Consider the following 23221-nt stretch of genomic DNA (forward strand, 5'->3'; position numbering starts at 1 on the left):
TAAAATACTTTTTTACTGATTAAGATGAGCTAAATTGAGATAGGTAATTACTCTGTTGTCAGGAAGGATCGGAATCGGAACGGTGGGGGGATATGTGCGTTTGTAAGATCAGACATTGCTTTTAACGTCAGATCGGATTTAACCGCTGATCTGGAGATTGTCTGGCTGGATATCTGCCTTCCCAAAACCAAGCCGATTTTGTTGGGGGTGTGTTATAGGCCGCCCAAGCAGAATACATTCTATGAAGGTCTTGAAATTGTGTTGTCAAACTGTAATGATTCGCTGTTGAAGGAAATCATTTTGTTAGGGGATTTCAATACTGATGTCTGCAAAAAGAATAGCCCAACCCACAATGTATTTATGCACTTTTGTAGATCACTTGCTCTGACCTAAATGATAAAAGATCCCAGCAGGATATGTGAAACAGTGCAAAGTACGATTGACTTAATATTGGTGTCTGATAAATCTAAAATATCGCAGAGTGGAGTAATAGTCTATGGAATCAGTGATCATTTTATTACATTTTGCACAAGGAGGATTTTTAAAGATATTTTTAAGTGTCACAAAACCATTAGAATCAGAGGACTCAAAAAATACTGTGTAGGAAAGTGGGTAAAATTGACTGGTCACCTGTGCTAGATAGTGTAGGGGTAGACAGTGCCTGGGAAGCCTTTAAATGTAGATTCCTTGATGTGGTGAATGTGATGGCTCCCATTAATCATGAGATTCTAGAATCTATCCAAGCAAGGAATAAGGCCTTTAAGAAATTTAAGAACTCTCAAGAGCAGCATGATTTTGTCCTATATAAACGTCACAGAAATGAAGCACAGAGCAGGATGGATGAAGCTAAGAGGGGTTACTTTGCTGAGAAAATTATTGAAAACAAAAATGACCCTAAAAAGCTTTGGAAATCATTTAAGGAACTAGGCTGTAGTAGTACTACCAAAAACAAACTAAACAGTATTGGACTGAACATCAAAGGGGAGATGGAATATGAAAAGTAGAGGTTGCCAATGAATTCAACTCTTTTTTTACTTCTGTTGCCAGCAGGCTGGTTAGCAAGCTGCCCACCAGTTCTGGTTTGTATGGAAGCAACCAAGTCCAGAAGTATTATGTAGAGTTAGGGGTTCAGCCAAACTCTTTTTCTTTTGCAAAGGTAGCAATAGCCAAACTAGTCAGTATGCTGGCAGAGCTTAAATGCTCCAAAGCCACAGGCCTGGATAATATTCCTGCAAGGTTTCTAATAGATTCTGCTGAGCAAATTGGCCATTGTATTACGCATATTGTTAATCTCTCACTTGAACAAGGCACTTTTCCCAGGGACATGAAACAAGCTAAAGTTATACCTCTGTATAAGAAGGGGATAAAGTCTGGCCCTGGGAATTATAGGCCTGTATCTATTCTCTGTGTAACACCAAAGATCCTGGAGAACATGTATGACTATGTTAACAAACAGGGTCTAATGTATGATTTTCAGTCGGGTTTTAGAAAAACATACTCCACTGATTCATGTCTACTTTACTTGACTGACTTCATCAGGAAAGAGATTGATGAGGGAAATCTGTGTGGAATGGTACTGCTTGACCTACAGAAGGCCTTTGATACAGTTAACCACTGTCTCCTAATCTCCAAACTGGAGGCACTGGGGTTAAGCAGTATCCCTCTAGGCTGGGTAAAGTCCTATTTATCAGGAAGGGAGCAAGTAGTAGAGGTTAATGGTTCGCTGTCTCAGGCAAAACCAATGAGTTGCAGCGTTCCGCAGGGGAGGGTGCTTGGGCCTCTGCTGTTTTTATTGTATATTAATGATATGAAAGATGCTTGTTCTTGCCATCTTTTTCTTTATGCGGATGACTCGACACTTCTGGAGTCAAAAGTAAAACTATGTTGGAGAGCATACTTAACACAGAGCTTACTAACATTAGCAAATGGCTTGGAGATAATAAGCTATCTCTGCAAAACTGAAGCAATTCTTTTTGGATCCAGACCTAAATTGTGTAGATCGTCTGAAATCAGAGTGGAGTTAGGGGGTGAGGTGCTGACTACTAAAACCTCTGTTAGTTACTTGGGATGTATCCTTGATGGAAGCTTGGGAGGTGTGAGCATGGCCAATAAGGTGCTAGGGAAGGTTAATGCCAGGACTAAGTTTTTGGCTAGAAAGTCCAAGCTGCTTGATAAGGACTCCCTGAAAGTGCTAGCTACTGCCCTCATTCAATGCCATTTTGACTATGCTAGTACTTCCTGGTTTGGGGGCTTATCTAAACTTATGAAGGGGACGCTCCAGATAGCCCAGAATAAGTTGATCAGGGTAGTATTGAAGGTGAGTCCACGTACTCACATAGGCAGGAGCTGCTTTCAGGAACTAAACTGGCTGCCTGTTGAGCCTAGGGTGTCCCAGATTAGACTAGGTTTGGTTTACAGGAGTATTTATGGTCCTGCGCCCAGATATCTAAGTGATTACTTTCCTCGTGTTAGGGATGCACACAATCATAGCACCAGATCAGGTGTTGCTGATGTGTGCTTATACAGGTTCCGGAGTAATGCTGGGAAAGGTACTTTCTTGTATACTGGAACCTCAGAATGGAATGAGTTGCCTCTGCCTATAAAAACAACGTCCTCTCTGGACAGCTTTAAAAATAAAGTCAAAATATGTTTGATGTCCTCTGTGCCCATATGAATAACAATTCCAATTCCAATTAAATTACAATTCAAACAGTCTTATTCCAATTCCTTAACTTGAAGATTGTTGAATTGAATTGAACGTAAATCCACTTCATGAGTTCATTCAAAAATGTAATTGGAATTTCAAATTAAATTAGATTTACCTCAACCCTGGTAGCCTCATGTAATCTGAAGACACAGTCTAAAAAATCCTGTGGTGAACCATTCCTGGTCTGATGTGAGCGAGAAATGCCACATTCAATAACTAGCAATTTGCAGTAACAGCTTCACATTTCATTGATACATTTCAGGCCATCAGTGTTATCATCACTTCATCTAACTTTAATGTGCAAGTGGAGATACAAACACACTAATCTGTGGAGATGGAGGACTCATAAACCTGCCTTGAGACGACTCTTACAGTAAAGCCTAAAGTCGGGCCTTACAGCAAATAACGTCATGGCCCGTATTTACAAATCCTCTCCAAGTAGGAGTGCTGATCTAGGATCAGGGCCTGTATTTATAAAGTGTTTCAAAGTAGGAATGCCTTTGCCTTTTAGATTACATGGACAGGTGGACCTGATCCTATATTAGCACTACTCCTTGGGCCCAGGTTCCCCTGTCCATCCTTGATAATATAAATGGCAAAACTGATCTCAGATCAGCACTCCTACTCAGATGCTTTGCGGATACGAGCCCAGGCTTCTTTGACTGATGATCACCCTACACCTTCACAGATGATCTGAGACTGCTGCACTGCTGTCAAGTCAAGTACCCTCCCATAAGATCCTTTGGAAAGGTTTTGTTTGGGTTTATGACGTTAAGCTGGTGATATCTGAAGATGACGCTTATAGACGGCAGACATATTTATTCCCGATGGTGCATGCCTGCTGCCTGCATGGGAGACAGGGAGAGATCCAGATCTCTCAATGAATTGGGTGCCAAATGCTAAATGAATTCCTTCATCTGTCGGAGAGGCTGACTTTGAACAATGACCTCATTTCCAAAGAATTTGAATATAAAGAAGAATAAAAATCTAACTCACACAATGTCCTTGGAAAAAGAGGACCATTTCACCATTTTGTTGCTGATCCATTTGACCTACACAAAACATTTGCCTCGGGCTTGGGTGCTTCATCTATCTGGGGACATTTATAGGTTGACTTCACCCATGGCTGTCAATAACCTCCTGAGCTTTACATGCCATCCAATGTTCTCAGATTCTCAGACCCTGGCCATACATAGCAGCACAAAACCCCACCCCATGCCCTAGGGGTCATGGGAAACGCTGATCTACGGCTTCAGAGTAAGTGGGACATATTGCAGGAGAGTGGGGCTAAGACAGAGCTAAGGACTAATTACACTGAGCCATTTTCCCAGGGGTGAGACTGCATTTTGTGGGCTGACCTGTGATCCTTTTGACCCCGGGGGTCACCTCTGTGGGGTGAAGACGCTTAACCTCTCGCTGTGAGACAAGTGTCTTTTAAAGAGGAGACTGAGGACACTCTCAGCATGGAACAACTGGGCCGTGCTTATGTACATGACACCATTTGTGTCTTGAGGTATTTGGGGTGTGTGTGTGTGTGTGTGTGTGTGTGTGTGTGTGTGTGTGTGTGTGTGTGTGTGTGTGTGTGTGTGTGTGTGTGTGTGTGTGTGTGTGTGTGTGTGTGTGTGTGTGTGTGTGCAAACATACAGCATGTCTGCATGTTTCATGTCCGTTTTCACGTCAATAAATGGTAAGTAGTTACATGCTAAGTGAATTCTGATGTCGTTCAGCACATTTACATTCATATGTGTAACATGGGATCATATAATATACTGTATCATAGGTTAACATGGGGGGACATTAAAGTATCCTTACCTTATCTGAATACACAAAGAACAGGATGAGTAGTATCAGCTCTGCCAGCAGGATTATCAGCAAGACAATGAAGAACTGCAAGAGAGAGAGGAGATGGAGAGAGAGAATGAGAGAGGGAAATGAAGAGAGAGAGATAGAGGGAGAGAAAGACAGAGAAAGAGAGAGAGCGAGGGAGAGAGATGGAGAGAAGGTGAGTGCCTGGGGGCCAGTGAACATCCCGAGGAGGAGGTTTAATTCCTCCACAGATTCTCCCACGTAGCCCAACATCTCCTCACTCATTCAGCTGAATATTGACTCTATCCCTTCTTCACAGCATGGGAGCGCATCAACCGGCAGATTCAGAAATTCAATTTGAGGAGAGTTCTATTCATTTTGCCCTGTTTGTTTGGATTTATTATTTGGGTCATGGTTCATATGAAAAAGGATCACAGTGAAAACTGCATGGACAGTTGTTTATTGAATTTGTCGGTGGCCAGGTCAGCATTTGATTGTTTCATTGAATCTTTTGTCTTTTGTTGGCAGGTCCCACAAAGTCTGTTGGTCATATTTCCTCCGGGTGTGTAAAGTTTCAGATTATATAGACACAATGTTGGTGCTCTGATTGCTTAAACAGACACGATGTGTGTTTGTTTGTGTGTGAGTGTGTACGTGTGTGTCTGTGCGTACATACACTCACTTTCATGTCTGCAATGTCAGCCGAGTGTGTTACACATTTCAATCTTGCCTTGAATTTTGCAATGGGCTCTTTCAACTTGTCTAGCCTAGCTTGAATCTCCTGACGGCAAAGGTTCTCTGACCTTTATCTATTTCAAATATTTCTAATCCAAAGAGAGTTTGTTCACAGAAGAACTTCACAAATAATATGTCAAACCAGTACCTCAGATCTGGCTGCCCCCAGGAGGGCTAACTTCACTCTGATGTTTCCAGACAGACTGACAGATAGAAAGACTGACTGTTCAAAACATTCCAGGTTTGGGCGAATATGAAATACCCGTTGGCTCAATCTGATATGACTTAACAGAGATGTGGTATGAAACTTTTACATCAGAGTTCATTATTTATCACTATGGTGTTCTGACTGAGATCCAGGCCCTCCCTCTCTCCCGCTCTCTCTTTTCCTCTCTCTCCCCCCCCTCTCTTTCTCTCTGTCTCCCCGTGCTTCACAAAATTGTTCAAGCAGGTAGTGTATACCTACCGCTGTGCTGATGTGGAGGATTTGGTATGCTCTTAACTGAGGCGTGTGCTAGCTTCTCCAAGGGATTGGAGATGTTTGATATTCCGTAACTCATTTTTAAGTTGATTTAAAAAGTTTCACATCCAGTTACATAAACCTATTTTCAAACTTTGCTGATTAAATCAAACTTGAGATAAAACTCTTGAGACTTTTTCAGGAACAACATGAGTCTAGAGACCAACAAGAGTATTCTTTGTGTTAAATAATTCAGAGCCCTCAATTTTTTTCCTTACCAATACAATGGATGTGCCATTATGAGTGCTACATAATTCAATCATGTAAGTGACACACATGTCCTCACACTGACACATCTTTCAATCAGGCTGTAACCATGGCCATGGAGGAGAGCTGATGGGTTACTGTTCATTTTCAGAATGGGAGACTCCCGCAGCGGCTGGCGCTCGGGTCGAATTTTCTCTCTGAACCCCTGAGGTTTTTACTGAGGATTCAACTCCCCGTTGAGCTCGTTAGCCTGGCTGCTCTACTGATGACCCATTTGAAGAGTAATACAAATAAGGCTGCTGTGAGTGTGTATGTGTGAGATTTGTTTTATTTTAACAATGTCTTTGTTGGCCCAATAGTTACATCATTAAAAGCACAAACGTTTCTTCATTTAAACGGACCTAGAAAGTTAGAACCAAGCCCCCCTCCACGTCCACTGTAAATAATACCCCTGATGCCCCACACCCCTACACAGTCCTCCAGATCGTACACCAGCCCCCCATATACTGTACACTTGCCAGCCGAGCCCACAACAGCCCCAGCAGCACAGCTCTGGGATCCGTGATTCCCGCCTCCTGCATTACATGTTTCCTGGTCTTCCACACCGCCATTTCTGTCTGCACCAACAGGTAGTTTACTAGGCAGTCCCTTTGCCTGTTGGCTATACTATATTTAGGCCCGCCGACATATAGTTCCAGAGTCAGCCCGAACCTTAGGTCTGTACACCACCCACCCAGGACAGAAAACAACCCTACCAGCCTGGAACAAGAAAGAAACTGATGCTACACTGTCTCCTTCTCCTTACAGAACAGACACCCCCTCCCCACTGATGGATCAAGGTGTGACACCTATCTGTTCTTAGCGATAGCGCCGTAAATAACCCTCCACTGTAGGTCAGCAGTGGGCTTCTCTATTGGAGGCTTATACAGAGAGCGCCAACATCCTCTCAGAGAAAAATCGGGACCAATGCCCCCCCCCCCCCTCCGGGCCACCCTCAGCCCATGGAGATGGTCTTTCTCAGCCACCTTTACAGCCACTGCGTACAGAGCCTTTCTGCTGGATTTGTGTGTGTGTGTGTGTGTGTGCGTGCGTGCGTGCGTGCGTGCGTGAGAGAGAGAGAGATCATAACTCACGGTCAGAAGCAGGCACTTGTTCTCCTTGATGGCACCCAGGCAGCCCAGGAAGCCGGTCACCATGACGATGGCGCCGATGGCAATGACCAAGTTGGCAGCGGAGAGCGACGGGAAGGAGGGCGAGAAGGTGGCAAAGCTGCCCTGGGACACAGACAGCCAGATGCCCACGCCGAGCAGCCCACAGCCACACAACTGCAACGCAAGAGATCAGAAGAGAGGAAACCAGGTAAGTCAGGTAGGAAATAGACTCATCACAAAGAAATATCTGTTCAGGATGAATTGGAGTCGGCAGAAAACATGCCATCCAATGTTTCCACAGTTTCTTTGCAGTACCAAAACGAGCATGCATATTCACACATAATGCAAAATGTTATATTCCCCGAGAAAATGTGTATTGTCATAGTCTTCACAAAGTACAAATCAAAGGGACCATATAAATATCCTCAGAAAGGCTGTGTCGGTAGGCAGACCTCCCTTTACGCACCAGCATCCATCCCAAACACCCACAAAACAAGAGCTTTTACAACTATTACAGAACATGAACTGACTCTGTTAAACCAATAAGAGCTCCACTGGAAATTAGGAGCAGAAATGCTTTCTGCAGGTCTGAGCAGCTTCTGACATAGAACAAACACAGAATTACACACACACACTGAATGTAGTCTAGGCTTGTAACACTTGTAGGGATACAGCACACCTCTAGGGGGAGCAGTTCCCCAGGGCTGGAATTCCTCTACAGTCCACTGCCCTCTACAGAGACTCACTCTGCAGGGCCTCGTTGAAAGTCTCTCAGATCTAGCATGCACACCATTAATGCACCGCAGTGTTTTTGGAAGAGCCTGATTGGCAGAGAGTTGCCTGGGTTCTGTCTGTGGATGTTCCGCCCATCCAGGAGTGGTAAGAGCAGACAGAACAGACACTGGCTGCATCCCAAAAGGCAACCTTTTCCCTATATAGTGCATTACTTTTGACCAGAGGCTTATGGAGCTCTCGTCATTTGAGACAGCCTAATACTATGATTTGGGCAGACAGTGCTGCGCTGCAGCCCACCATGCCTGCTGGCCCCAGTGAAATATCAGCGGGTAGGTAAGTGGTGACATTTTCACTCCGCCTAATATAATTAAATATCCAATGCAATCTTGTCACGAATAACAAATTACAATGAGGTGAAATATGGCTAGACGCCATGGGAAATCTTAGCACCTTCCTCCATCCCTTCTGCCTTTCCCTCCCTCCTTGTGGAGGGAAAGTGTACATTGTACATTTAAAACTCTTGACACTGGATGTCTTTGGCAGTGCAGTCATCTCTAGACATTAACACATCAGTGCTCCTGAACACATTAACGCCCGTCAGCGATATATTGAGCCGTGTACTGTGCACTAACCAACCTGCAAACTTGCAGCCCCAACACAGGAACACAGGCGAACCTGGACTCGTATTTCTGAAGAGAATTAGACAAAAACAAAATAATGAATCATACGTACAGTGTATCCCTGAGCTAAATGAGTTGGTTAATTGGACTGACAAATAGCTCCTTCAATAACTCTAAGCGATGAGCACTTAACGAACAAGCGTTTCGTTACACTCGCATAAACACCTCCTAACCATGTGTATGTGACCAATAAAATTTTATTTTATTTGGCTTACATCCAGAGATGACAAATGGCTCTGTCACCCCGTCTCAACATCATCGACACCCTCATCTAAGAGCCACACCAAAGTGTGACCTTTCACAACATACAGTAAAAAAGAAAGAAACGCCTTCCACGCTGGTGGTGCATATGAGAGTGGGTCTAAGACAGTTGGTAGTGTATATACGAGTGTGTATGAGAATGGGGTCTGTGAGGGTTGTGTGATGGTTATGTGAAGGTTTTTTGATGAGGGGCTGGCCCACTGGGGCAGAGCCTGAGGGGTAAACTCCTGTCTGCTGATGATGGTGGCGTCGAGAGACGTCTCCATGTTAATGAGTCCTAAAGGGTCTGTAACTCTGGACATACTGTATAAACCTGGGGCCAGTCACAGAGTTCAGGCCGTCAAACCCCCATCAAACGCCCCCAGGGGCCGTGTGTTGAGTGGAGGATCACTCTCATTAACCTGTGACATTTCCATTGGGCAGGCTGTGTGGCCTGTGTTTGTGTAGGCTAGAGTTGACGGGAGATACTGCTTTGTATATACAGGGGGCTTCTGGGGGTCTGGAAATATCCTTTTAAGACCTGAAATGGATGTGAAAATGTCCTGGTTGTTAAAAATCAGGAGGCACTAACGGAACACCTTGTGTAATAAGTACGTCAGTACCTCAGCTCAGCAAAAACGGTTGCTGAGTTGAAAGTATTGAGAGTCTACCAAAGAGAATGTGTTGCCTTGCCAGGGACCTGATCCTGACAGCCTGACTAAAAGTACAGAATATATCAGTGACTCACGAGTTGCGCAGCGGTCTAAGGCACTGCGTCTTAGTGCAAGAGGTGTCACTACAGTCCCTGGTTTGAATCCAGGCTCTATCACATCCGGACGTGATTGGGAGGCCCATAGGGCGGCACACAATTGGCTCAGCGTCGCCCGGGTTTGGCCGGGGTAGGCTGTCATTGTAAATAAGAGTTTACTCTTAACAGTGGTGTTAAAGTACTAATTAAGTAGGTTTTTGGGATATCTGTACTTTACTTACTATTTATATTTTTGCCAACTTTTACTTTTACTTCACTGCATTCCTAAAGACAATAATGTACTTTTTACTCCATACATTTTCCCTGACATCCAAAATTACACATTACATTTTGAATGCTTAGCAGGGCAGGAAAATGGTCCAATTCACACACTTATCAAGACAACACATGGTCATCCCTTCTGCCTCTGGTCTAGTGGACTCACTAAACACAAATGCATCTTTTGTAAATGATGTCTGAGTGTTGGAGTGTGCCCCTGCCTGTCTGTACATTTTAAAAACAAGAAAATGATGCCGCCTGCTTTGCTTAATACAAGAAATTTGAAATAATTTATACTTTTACTTTTGGTACTTAAGTATATTTTAGAAATTACATTTACTTTTGATACTTAAGTATATTTAGAACCAAATACTTTTAGATTTTTACTTTTACTTGAGTAACGTTCTATTAAGGTATCTATACTTTTACTCAAGTATGACAATTGGGTCATTTTTCCACCACTGGTTCTAAACTGACTTGCCTAGTCAAATATAGGTTACACATAACAAACTCCTGTGAAGGTTGGAGGATGGACAGAGAGATGAGTCCATGAAGCCTTAAAGCGAGGGACACTCGTTTGAGCAGATCACGGAGCGTTCAATCCCTCCCGGAGCGGCACAGTAGTTTTGGCCAACAGATGGGCGTCCTATTCAAAAGGACACGGGAGCTTTAGTTCCTTTCCCTCAGAAAAACAGCAGTAAAACAAACAACTAACTTGCTGTGTGACTGAGAAAGAGAGAGACTCAGGAGCATCAGTTGCTTGTTTGAGTGGCGTTAGATTGAACGACCCTCAGCTCAGTATGGGCCTCAATCACCTTAATAATACATAACCAACCACTGGGAGGAGTGAGCCGGGGGGATGGTCCCCGATTAAAAATGGAAATGTCAACTGGAAATGCTGTGAAAGGTCACATTCGTCTTTATGCTGAGTGGATAAATTGCAGATAGATCTCCCAGCTCATGAGGCCACAGCCATTGAAACAGAATTACTACAACAGGCTTTGTCAATGGGTCTGTGACAGGTGGACCGGCAGCCGTATTGAGTGTACCCATAGGAGTAAAGCAAGAAAACATGCTTTTGTCGTTCTAGTAATTTTATCTCCATGGCCAAAGTTCCTGTTTTGTGAGAGGGTGCAGTGTGAGGACTCAGAGTGGGTGGGTACTACTAGGTGGGTAGGTGGGTAAAAACTAGGTGGGTAAAAACAATTGTAAGTGGCTCCCTGTGTGCGCCCTTGCAGCGACACAGTCTCTCTCACTAAGCTTTGACATTTTAAGTAGAAATCGTGCACCAATATAGAATTTTAAAAGCCTGTTAAATTCAATGAAGTGCCCTTTAATATAGACCACATGGAGAATTCGAGAAATCCAATTTTTTAAATATGAATAAGGACTTACTAAAGTACCAACATTCAGCATTTTGACATGTCCCTCTGTCAACCCTCTTTCACTTTTTATGAAGTTGAACATGTGCTGTTTATGACAGAATATTTAAAAAAAAATGTAAAGCCTGAATTGGTGGAATGACCCAGGTACGTTATGAGGACAGGCAGGTTGGATTTATGAGGAAAGGGAGCACGAGAGGTAAGCCAGTCCAGGTGGGGGGAGGATCCCGTGCCTCTAGTTGATTGTGACTAATGCCCGAGTGTAGGAAAGCATCCAAGGTTGTCTGCTGTAAGTGATTGTGAAGCCACCCAGCCCCCACCCAATCTGTCTGATCTCTCTCGGTGTAATCTCTGTCTCACTACACCACTGCTACCAGCTCCAATGTCAAACGTGAAAGGATGTCATGTAGGGAAGAGTAGAGAGCGAGGCCTGCCAATTGGTGGTATGACCTTCGATGGTCGTGACTGACCTCGGGCCTGCCTGAGGCGCTTATCCTGTTTTAATTTCAGACACTCGGCTTGTTTTCACATCCAATCTATGTGGATGGATCTTGTATAATGTCACAGTAGGATTTCAAGGTACAGGATGAGGGGTTGTAAACAGACATAATGCACAGAAGTTTACAGTAATAGTTAAAAACCACATGAAAATGATGGACCAAATGCCCTTCCACATGTGAGAAAGTTAGGTTTAATCTCGAATGGTTCCCATTCCCTAAAGATATGTGTTAGTAGTCCCGCGTTACCATACTCCCAAGTCTTATTTATCACTTGGCTGTTCGGAGAAGGAAAAACCTGGAGTCGAGGCTAACTATGGGGGAATAGGAAGCTATATAAGTGTTTAGCTTAAAGTAACGTGTCAGTTGGGTATTTAGGCACCGGCTGCAGTTATTAACTCTGTCGAACAGGCCAGGAGAGAGAAAGAGGGGCAGGTTCTGCTCCGTCTCAGCGCCCACTATCCCCCTGGCTCCCTGTGCGCACCCTTGCAGCAACATAGCCTCTCTCATTAAGCCATTACTGGGAGTGTGTGGGGTTGGTACGCTGCTTTCTATTACCTGATAGGAATTCTCCTCAGGCAGAGTTACAGTAACAAGCTTTTACTGTTTGATGGAGATATTTTTTTAGTTGCATCATGCCGTTCAAATCGTTTTTGGCATACTGTATGTATAGTGTATTTCTAGAGATACTATAACAAGTTACATGACTGCTTGAGGTGGGAGTGAGTAGGGGTAGGGAGCAATGCAGTTTATTGAACCGTAGCAGTGAAGGACATGTCTACCTCCTGATTTCATAATACCTAGGAACATTCTATATATTGGACATTTTTGTCATTTGGCAGACGCTGATATCCAGAGCGACTTACAGGAGCAACTAGGGTTAAGTGCGTTGCTCAAGGGCACTTCGACTGATTCGGTAACACATTATTTGGATAGTCCATCTGTAGATGCTCTACAGATTATCAACAGACTATCAGTAACATTTCAATTTACTAACTCTAACTCTAACCTTAACCCTTATCCTAACCCTAAACGTAACTCTTACCCTAACCTTAACCAAACCCTTATTCTAAACCTAACTCTAACCTTAACTCTTAACCTAACCTTAACCAAACCCTTATTCTAAACCTAACCCTAACCTTAGCAAGCAGTTGTTTATCAACAAATACACTATATATGCAAAAGTATGTGGCCACCCCTTCAAATTTGTGTATTCCGCTATTTCAGCCACAACAGGTGTATAAAATTGAGCACACAGCCATGCAATCTCCATAGACAAACATTTGAAGAAGAATGGCCTTACTGAAGAGCTCAGTGACTTTCAACTTGACCACCTTTCCAACAAGTCAGATCGTCAAATTTCTGCTCTTCTGTGCCGGTCAACAGTAAATGCTGTTATTGTGAAGTGGAAACATCTAGGGGCAACAATGGCTCAGCTGCGAAGTGTACAGTAGGCCACACAAGCTCACACAACGGGACCACTGAGTGCTGAAACGCGTAGCTCGTAAAAATCTTCTGTCCTCGGTTGTAACACTCACTACCGAGTTCCAAATTGCCTCTGGAAGCAATGTCAGCACAAAAACTGTTCGTCGGGAGCTTCATGAAATGGGTTTCCATGGCAGAGCAGCTGAACACAAGCCTAAGATCACCATGCGCAGTACCAAGCGTTGGCTAGATTGGTGTAAAGCTCGCCGCCATGGACTCTGGAGCAGTAGAAACATGTTCTCTGGAGTGATAAATCACGCGTCACGTCCTGGCAGTCCGACGGACGAATCTGGGTTTGGCGTATGCCAGGAGAACGCTACCTGCCCGAATGCATAGTGCCAACTGTAAAGTTTGGTGGAGGAGGAATAATGGTCTGGGGCTGTTTTTCATGGTTCGGTCTATGCCCCTTAGTTCCAGTAAAGGGAAATCTTAACACTACAGCATTCAATGACATTATTGACGATTCTGTGCTTCCAACTTGGTGGCAACAGTTTGGGGAAAGCCTTTTCCTGTTACAGCATGACAATGCGCTGTGCGCAAAGCGGGGTCCATACGGAAATGGTTTGTCGAGATCTGTGTGGAAGAACTTGACTGGCCTGCACAGAGCCCTGACCTCAACCTAAACGAACACCTTCGGGATGAATTGGAACGCAGACTGCGAGCCAGGCCTAATCGCCCAACATCAGTGCCAGACCTCACTAATGCTCTTGTGGCTGAATGGAAACAAGTCCCTGCAGCAATGTTCCAACATCTAGTGGAAAGCCTTCCCAGAAGAGTGGAGGCTGTTATAGCAGCAGAGGAGGGACCAACTAAATATTAATGCCCAAGATTTTGGAATAAGATGTTCGACCAGCAGGTGTCCACATACTTTTCGTCATTTTTTGATAGTATGACCATCTGTAGAGCATGGAAAATCCAGACTATCCAGATAAAGTGTGACCACAAATTCAACCTATTCTGTGGTTGAAGGGCTGGAGTACACAATCCCTTGAATACAGCAATAGAAAATACTGAATTCAATACAAGTCTATAGCTCTCAACATTTAATAAATAGTTACATAGACATCTCTTTAGGCTAGAAAGAGGACATTGAGAGTCAAGGTTCAAAGATTTGTGACTAGACTAATGTTCCTTTTTATCCAAGCCTTTTGTGGTCAGATTGAGTTGTGCTAAGTCTAAAGTCCAAATGTCATTGAAGGCTAGCTCGCTGTCAGTGTTGTGGCTGTGGTGAGTGGTGAGGAGCAAATTAGACCTGTGGAACCATATTAGCTTTTGGGACAAGACTGGAGAACATGAGAGATGGCTCTATTTGACTGGATGAATGGAGCCCTGCTGTGTGGGTCCTTCTCAATGCTCAAGGTCAGGGTAATTGAAACTGTGGAGCAAATTCATCAGTGGAGAGAGAGAAAGAGAGGGAGGGTGTCGAAGGATGAGAGCGAGGAGAGGAACAGAAAGAGAAAGAACAGCCCTTCTCCATCACACTGGCTGGGTGCTTTATCAGCTACCTGCTCAGTGACACAGAGAGCCACCCGACGCGGGACGCCACTTCAATCTCCCCCACCGGCAGTGCAAGCAGGCCAGGCAAGGGGGAGGTGACTAGGGGAGGGGCTGCGACTGGCTGAGAGTGGCCGGGTGGAGCTGACCTTTTTACGCTCCCTCTCAGAGGTCACGGGGTAAACGGCCCGCAAACCACCCGGAATGATGACTTCAACGGCTTTTGTCAAACTGTCAGTTCTTTTCTTGGGCTCTTAGTATGACAATGGAGGTTGATCTCGGAAGGGGTTTGGGGTGTGTGCGGGCGTGAGTGTGAAACTGACCCTCCAAACGACTTGCTCTGCTCTTGTTAAATGGCTTGCCACCAGATTTTTGCAATACAGGGGCTAAAGCTGATGACTGGCCTGGCCAGCATGCACGTCATCCATTCTGGACATAAAATGCTCTTCGGGAGTGTAATGTTTCAGTGAAAGTGTGTTTTGTTAAAGTATAGCTCTAACATTACAGTGCAATAACAGTAAAGAGTGGTAGCAAAGCCTCCTGACTGTGCTGGCTATGAGAAGGAGTGCTACGTTATCCCTCTATCACCCCCTGAGTGCCACGCTATTCTTCACTTTATTGGAGAAAACATCTTTTTAGCAGCAACTATGGTTGCCCTCCTTTTAAAGGACAATTAGCCCTCATTGATTTTACACTTAAATAATACTGTATACCTTAATGAAGAGAGAGAATGTCTAGCACCTTAGATAAAAACAATAACTTTCTCTCTCTGAAGGCTTACAATGCTGCTCGGACATTTCTGTGGCATTTGGCCATATTAAAAAACACTATCCCTCCAAAAATGTTTAAGGGAAACTGACTTTTGACAGTGACTTTAGGCAAATATCTGAAATGACTGCACAAATTACAGTGTACACTTCAAATGAGAAATTATACAATTGCCTTTCCATAGGCCGTCATTGTAAATACGAATATGTTCTTAACGGACTTGCCTAGTTAAAAAAAGGTTAAATTAAATAAATAAATAAAAATACTGCATCATTGTGAATCAAAAGGATCAAATTTACCAGTCATCTTTCCGGAAGCAGCCATCTTTGCCAGTCATCTTTCCGGAAGCAGCCATCTTTACCAGTCATCTTTCCGGAAGCAGCCATCTTTAACAGTCATCTTTCCTTTTATTTACAAAGCCATTTTGGGTTTACTACCTTTTTATTTGGGCATTTTTATTGTTCAGAAATGTGGTGGGTACTCTCTTCGTTCGCTAGACTTTATCCTGCTAACTGTTCCAAATGTCCGAACTGAATTTGGTAAAAGGTCTTTTATGTACTCTGCGCCATCGTCTTGGAACACCTTACAAAATAATTTTAAACTGGAAGAACTTGTCCCGATTGGTATTTTTTAATCACTGATGAATGATCTTGAGACTGATTCCCTGACCTGTCAATGCTGTTTTTGATATTGTTATACTCTTGTGAATTCAATGGTTTTTACTAGATTACTTGTAGTTTTTCATTTTGTCTGTCTGTAATTTTTGTAATGACTTGGTGCTGCCTATCTTGGCCAGGACGCTCTTGAAAAATAGATTTTAAATCTCAATGAGCCCTTCCTGGTTAAATAAAGGTTAAATAAAATAAAATAAAATAAAAATAAAAAGCAGTCATCTTTACCAGTCATCTTTCCGGAAGCAGCCATCTTTACCGGTCATCTTTCCGGAAGCAGCCATCTTTAACAGTCATCTTTCCGGAAGCAGCCATCTTAACCAGTCATCTTTCCGGAAGCAGCCATCTTTACCGGTCATCTTTCCGGAAGCAGTCATCTTTCCGGAAGCAGTCATCTTTACCAGTCATCTTTCCGGAAGCAGCCATCTTTACCGGTCATCTTTCTGGAAGCAGCCATCTTTACCGGTCATCTTTCCGGAGGCAGCCATCTTTACCGGTCATCTTTCCGGAAGCGGCCATCTATACCGGTCATCTTTCCGGAAGCAGTCATCTTTACCGGTCATCTTTCCGGAAGCAGCCATCTTTACCGGTCATCTTTCCGGAAGCAGCCATCTTTACCGGTCATCTTTCCGGAAGCAGCCATCTTTACCGGCCATCTTTCCGGAAGCAGCCATCTTTACCGGTCATCTTTCCGGAAGCAGCCATCTTTACCGGTCATCTTTCCGGAAGCAGCCATCTTTACCTGTCATCTTTCCGGAAGCAGCCATCTTTCCGGAAGTGGTCATCTTTCCGGAGGCAGCCATCTTTCCGGAAGTGGTCATCTTTACCAGTCATCTTTCCGGAAGCGGCCATCTTTACCGGTCATCTTTCCGGAAGCAGTCATCTTTACCGGTCATCTTTCCGGAAGCAGCCCTCTTTACCAGTCATCTTTCCGGAAGCAGCCATCTTTACCGGTCATCTTTCCGGAAGCAGTCATCTTTACCAGTCATCTTTCCGGAAGCAGCCATATTTACCAGTCATCTTTCCGGAAGCAGCCATCTTTACCAGTCATCTTTCCGGAAGCAGTCATCTTTACCAGTCATCTTTCCGGAAGCAGTCATCTTTACCAGTCATCTTTCCGGAAGCAGGCATCTTTACCAGTCATCTTTCCGGAAGCAGCCATCTTTACCAGTCATCTTTCCGGAAGCAGCCATCTTTACCAGTCATCTTTACCAGCCATCTTTACCAGCCATCTTTACCAGTCATCTTTACCAGTCATCTTTCCGGAGGCAGCCATCTTTACCAGTCATCTTTCCGGAAGCAGCCCTTTCAGCCCGGCTGTCAGTTATTTAACTGTGAACATGTCTAGCCTTGACTCATACAAATTGACCAAAGCTGACATCTTTAAATATGAAAAGTCATGAATAAATGTCAGGAAATGTAGTTTCTACGATTAATACATTCATTTGGGAGAGAAGCAAATGCGAATAGTAATTTAGCAATTTATTTTTTTACAAAAACATCCCTTACACTTAAATATGTACTCTGCTTGATTGAATCACATCAAATACTAATGAAATCAAAGTCGCCTTTATACAGAACATCTTATTTGATTATGTGTCAAGTTGGAACGATCGGGGAGAGGGTCGTGGTCTCTTGTTTCCCTCATTAAACTCTGTTTCTGATTCTGGGTTCGATTCCAGACTGTCACAGCAGGCTGCGACCGGGAGACCCATGGGTCGGCACACAATTGGCCCAGCGTCATCCGGGTTAGGGGAGGGTTTGGCTGGCAGGGATGTCCCTGTCCCATCGTGCACTAGCGACTCCTGTGGCGGGCCGAGCGCAGTGCACACTGACACGGGTCACCAGGTGTACGGTGTTTCCTCCGACACATTGGTGCGGCTGGCTTCCGGGTTAAGTGGGCATTGTGTCAAGAAGCAGTGTGACTTGGTTGGGTTGTGTTTTCTGAGGATGCGCATGGCTCTCGACCTTCGCCTCTCCCGAGTCCGAATGGGAGTTGCAGCGATGAGACAAGACTGCAACTATCAATTAGTCACCACGAAATTGGGGAGAAAAAGGGGTAAAAAATGTAAAATAACGATTTCTCCTTCTAATGGCCTATGAGTTATCATAGTGTGGTGTGATGCATCCAGAACAGTCTTTTCAATGACAACAACTACAGAAAACACGATCCAGCAAAAACCAACAGACAGATGAATCTATGTTTCATGTTTTCATAGTTTCTTTTTTCCCCCATAGTTTTACATAGTTTATGTTTTCATAGTCAACAGTGGTTGTGTTCCTACGCTACATCCTTCAACAAACATAGGTGCTGGGCTAATGATAATATGTCTACACTTGAATTATGTTTGACCTGACTAAGATCCTTTTTGTATCAAAACTTTGCCGTTACCGGAACGTTCAGTAATTAACAGGTAATCTATGGCAATCTATGGTAACTTTGGTCATTTACACTTGAATATATATATATATTTTTTAATCATATAGTATTAGTTTTGTATATCTGTGTCCATATTGTCCATGAACTTCTAGTGGATAGACCACATGGTTCAACAGAAAATGGCCTGAAAAAAAAAAAGCCTTTAATTAACAATGGCATTATTTTCAATTAACTCTGCAACTCTTCCAACTATTGCCTTTCTTTTCACAACTGCCACCAGTTTGGCACCAATGTTTATGTTTTTTTACAACAGAAACATATTGATATAGTCAAATAAATACATGCTGAAATAAGTGTTATTCCTTTGGTAAGTTGATGGTTTATATTTAGGATCATGTAGGATAATGTCTTTGTCTTTCTATTTTTATTTGAAAATCATTGTATTTGATTGTTTGATATATTTTACATGTGATAAGGCCACACAGAAAGTCGGAGTACCCAAAAAGGCCACTGGGTGTCATGTGATAAAAATGTTTTTTTTTTAACTTGAAACTTCGAATGTTACCAGTAATATACCCTCCCTTTGCAACCCTAATAAGGAGCATACAGTGTGTGGGCCTTTCTGTTCTTTTACAACATAACAGCTTGAGTATTGGCAGTCTGTTAAGTGGATTCTTCTAGGTTTTCTCATGCTGTAGCCTATAAGAGTGCGCCATACAATAACCCAGATAGACAGATTGAACAGGGCAGAAACAATTTTAAGTGAAGTACACAGTGATCATAATAACCCACAGCTTCTCACAGCTCTGTCTGATGCTTCTCACAGCTCTGTCAGCTTCTCACAGCTCTGTCAGCTTCTCACAGCTCTGTCTGGTTCTCACAGCTCTGTCAACGTCTCACAGCTCTGTCAGCTTCTCACGGCTCTGTCTGGTTCTCACAGCTCTGTCAGCGTCTCACAGCTCTGTCAGGTTCTCACAGCTCTATCAGGTTCTCACAGCTCTGTATGGTTCTCACGGCTCTGTCTGGTTCCAAGTCCTCAGAGAAAACCGTCTGGGAGGAAAACTCTATTTGGAGCTCTGTTCAGAAAACTATATTCTGACCCAATACAGAAGCACCTCTTCTGCAGCTCCACAGATATCACAGGGCATCATTATACTATGGGTGTGTGTTCGCGTGCGTGCATGCAAGTGTGTGTGCATGTTCAATATTGATTGCACTCAATAATAATCTGCATGCAAAACCAAAACCAAATTCAGCATTTATAGCCCAATCCCGATCTACACGACTACGGTTTCTCAACACCCAACAGGCATAACAAACACACACGACCGATGACGCCACTGCTGCCTGCTGGACCATATTTCATACAGAAAGTCTTTCTCTCTGCTTTTCAGTAAAACGTATACTATGTTGTGTACACTATCTCCTTGGTGAGTTCCAGGGTTGTTACTCTGCTCTGCTCCGCTGTCCCAGTTTGAGTATTGTACAGCAGACGTGAACGGAATTCCCACTAAATAAGTCTGGGCAATGTCGAGAACAGTCAGTGGCGACTGGTCACTCAGGGCATTAATACGTGTCACATATCAGTTAGCAAACAATGTAAAAAAATAAAAATCATTGAGTTAATAAAGCCGGAAAAAAACATGGTCTCTTTTTCTTTCTTGAGTAAGGCAGCTCAAAAATGCAGGTGTTTCAGCCTAGCTCAGTGCTTTCTGTGGTGGTGGGGCAGACAGCGGAAAATACGGAGCGTAGGGGTTGGTAATATTCTATAGTTGCGCCGTGATTGGCTCAGTGTTCTGTCACTCATGGGGACACTATGTCACTGCAAAATCTACAGGGAGAGCTTGACAATTCAAGCCCCTTGGCTGCTGTAACTCTATGAGTTACATTAGAAGTGCCCAGCCAAGGAGGCTCAATGGCCCCAGATAAAATCATGTTATATCTACAGTAGCTTTGATTGGAATGATCATGTCAACATCATACTTTCAAAATCTTAGCTAGCCGTCATCATCATGAATCAAGTCAACAATCTACTGGCAAATCCTTTTCAATCCTCATTATAGGAAGATAAGAGAAATATATAAAACGTATCGGTGCTCATCGCCCATTGGACATAAACATTACACAACAAGTTGGAAACCGCAAATTTCAACAATGAGTTGAAGGAATCTGGAATCTAACTGCAAGCATTGCAAAGCAATAACTAGCATGCTATTCAGTGGAGTGGATGGGTGGTCCAAGTCTGGGATTAAGGGTCTATTTTCCATGCTTAAAAGGATAAACATTCAACACCATGGCCCATAAAAAGTTTAATACATTGGCTATGCTGTCAATCCAGCATGACTTCTTTTTTTTGGTACTTTTTCATGATATCCAATTGGTAGTTACAGTCTTGTCCCATCACTGCAACTCCCGTACGGACTCGGGAGAGGTGAAAGTCGAGAGCCATGCGTCCTCCGAAACACGACCCTGCCAAACCGCACTGCTTCTTGACACACTGCTCGTTTAACCAAGAAGCCAGCTACACCAATGTGTCAGACTTTGATGACAAAGTTTGATGACAAAATGTTCCCACAAGGACTGCTGCGCCACCTTCCTTTTCAAGTGAGCAAGGCACAACAAGGTGAGTCCAAAAATGTCTTAATGATGTAATGATGTGATATGCCATGGAGATATGTATACTGTAGCTAAGAAAGTAATACTAAGTGTATGGTCCTTGGTGTCCACATCACCAACAAACTATCATGGTCCAAACACACCAAGAAAGTGTGAGGAAGAGGGCACGACAATGCCTTTTTCCCCTCAGGAGACTGAAAATATTTGGCACGGGTCCTCAAAAAGTTATATAGCTGCACCATCAAGAGCATCCTGTCCGGTTGCATCACCGCCTGGTATGGTAACAGCTCGGCATCTGACCATAAGGGTCGTGCGGACAGCCCAGTACATCACTGGGGCCAAGCTTCCTGCCATCCAGGACCTATAAACTCGGCGGTGTCAGAGGAAGGCCCCAAAAATTGTAAAAAACTCCAGTCACCAGTCATAGACTGTTCTCTCTGCTACCGCACGGCAAACGGTACCGGAGCGCCAAGTCTAGGTCCAAAAGGCTCCTTAACAGCTTCTTCCCCCAAGCAACAAGACTGCTGAACAATTAATCAAATGGCCACCCAGACTATTTGCATTGACATCCTCCTCCCTTTGTTTTTACACTGCTGCTACTCACTGTTTATTATCTATGCATAGTAACTTTACTCCTACCTACATGTACAAATTAACTTGACTAAGCTGTACCTCCGCACATTGACTCGGTACCGGTACGTAGTCTCATTATTTTTATTTTATTGTGTTACTATAATTTATTTTTTACTTTTACTTTAGTTTATTTAGTAAATAATTTTTTTACTAAATGTTTAAAAACTGCATTGTTGGTTAAGGGGTTGTAAGTAAACTGTTGTATTCGGAGCATGTGACAAATAACATTTGATTTGATGTTGTGTAGTAAGCTGTTAGTAGCCCATGTGCCTCACCCTAATCATTTGGTGTCACGCCCTGACCGTAGAGATCCTTTTTATGTCTCTATTTTGGTTGGTCAGGGCGTGAGTTTGGGTGGGCTTTCTATGTCTGGTGTTCTATGTTGTCCTTGTTTTGTATTTCTATGTGTTTGGCCTGGTATGGTTCTCAATCAGAGGCAGCTGTCTATCGTTGTCTCTGATTGAGAATCATACTTAGGTAGCCTGTTTTCCCACTATGGGTTGTGGGTAGTTATTTTCTGTGTCTGTGTTTCACCATACAGAACTGTTTCGATTGTTTGTTTGTGCTTTTGTTATTTTGTTCAGTGTTCAATTGATTTATTAAAAATCTAATTATGGACACTTACCACGCTGCACATTGGTCCGATATTTCCTACTCCTCCTCAGACGAAGAGGACGAAAGACGTTACATTTGGTCCCTTTCCCCCTCATAACTTAGCCTACTGTTCTGACTTGGTGGTGCACATGTAGCCTATAGCCTGATTTAGAGACATTTAATAATCAAATATTGTAAGAGCTTTTATTGTCTGCTAATATGCACCCTTTATTTATCCTACGGCTCTGATTTGGTATAGAGGGAGAATACTGTAAGAACGGCCCATGTTCTGAATTATGTGGCTGTACATTTCAAAAGTGCTGAACAAATAGTTATATTGACTACGTCCGTCCTAGCTCGCTCATTAATGTCTTAATCAAAATTACGGATTGCCTCTTATCCGTTCATCATTCCCTTATGCCATAGTTTGTCCATCTCAATTGTCAGTATAAACCACATTTGTTTTAGCACGTCAGCCATATCAGCTATGTTTTTTTAAAGGCAGTAAATGAGCCTGAATGAACTGTTTCGTTGCCAGACAAGGCTCCGCTGATAGCCAGGTGTAGCAGTGGTAAGGTGTTGGGACTCTGCTGTTGGGACTCTGCTGTTGCGACAGCTTTATGTAGGCGCTAACAGTTTGTCACCTTTATAGTGCAATTCATGTATTCTTTAGTGTTGTGTAGTGGCTTTGCTGGCATGTATATAAAAAATGAGAACAGTACAATGAGAATAAACTGAGAATAAACATGAACAATTCTTAAAAAGTGATAGATTCAGAGTGTAAGATTAAAAAGCAATAGCGCCTGGTTAAAGTTTCAGTTGGGGCACCAGAGAGTTTTGGGGTATTAGACATTTTGTTAGATTACGTTGAAAAGCACAGTGACAGACATACT

At 43.4% G+C, this 23221-nt stretch overlaps 1 protein-coding gene across 1 annotated transcript in view; it reads right to left on the minus strand.

Annotated features, from left to right (window-relative positions):
* tspan9a (tetraspanin 9a) overlaps positions 1–23221 on the minus strand; it is a 285667-nt gene that overhangs the window by 23350 nt on the left and 239096 nt on the right. Inside the window, exons 5-6 of the mRNA XM_039001479.1 lie at positions 7109–7300; positions 4520–4594 (exon numbers count right to left, since the gene is read on the minus strand). Of these exons, the coding sequence (XP_038857407.1) occupies positions 4520–4594; positions 7109–7300 (267 nt within the window). The remainder of the gene's footprint in view (positions 1–4519; positions 4595–7108; positions 7301–23221) is intronic.

This window comes from Salvelinus namaycush, chromosome 9 (assembly GCF_016432855.1).
Source record: "Salvelinus namaycush isolate Seneca chromosome 9, SaNama_1.0, whole genome shotgun sequence".
NCBI classification, from domain to species: Eukaryota; Metazoa; Chordata; class Actinopteri; order Salmoniformes; family Salmonidae; genus Salvelinus; species Salvelinus namaycush.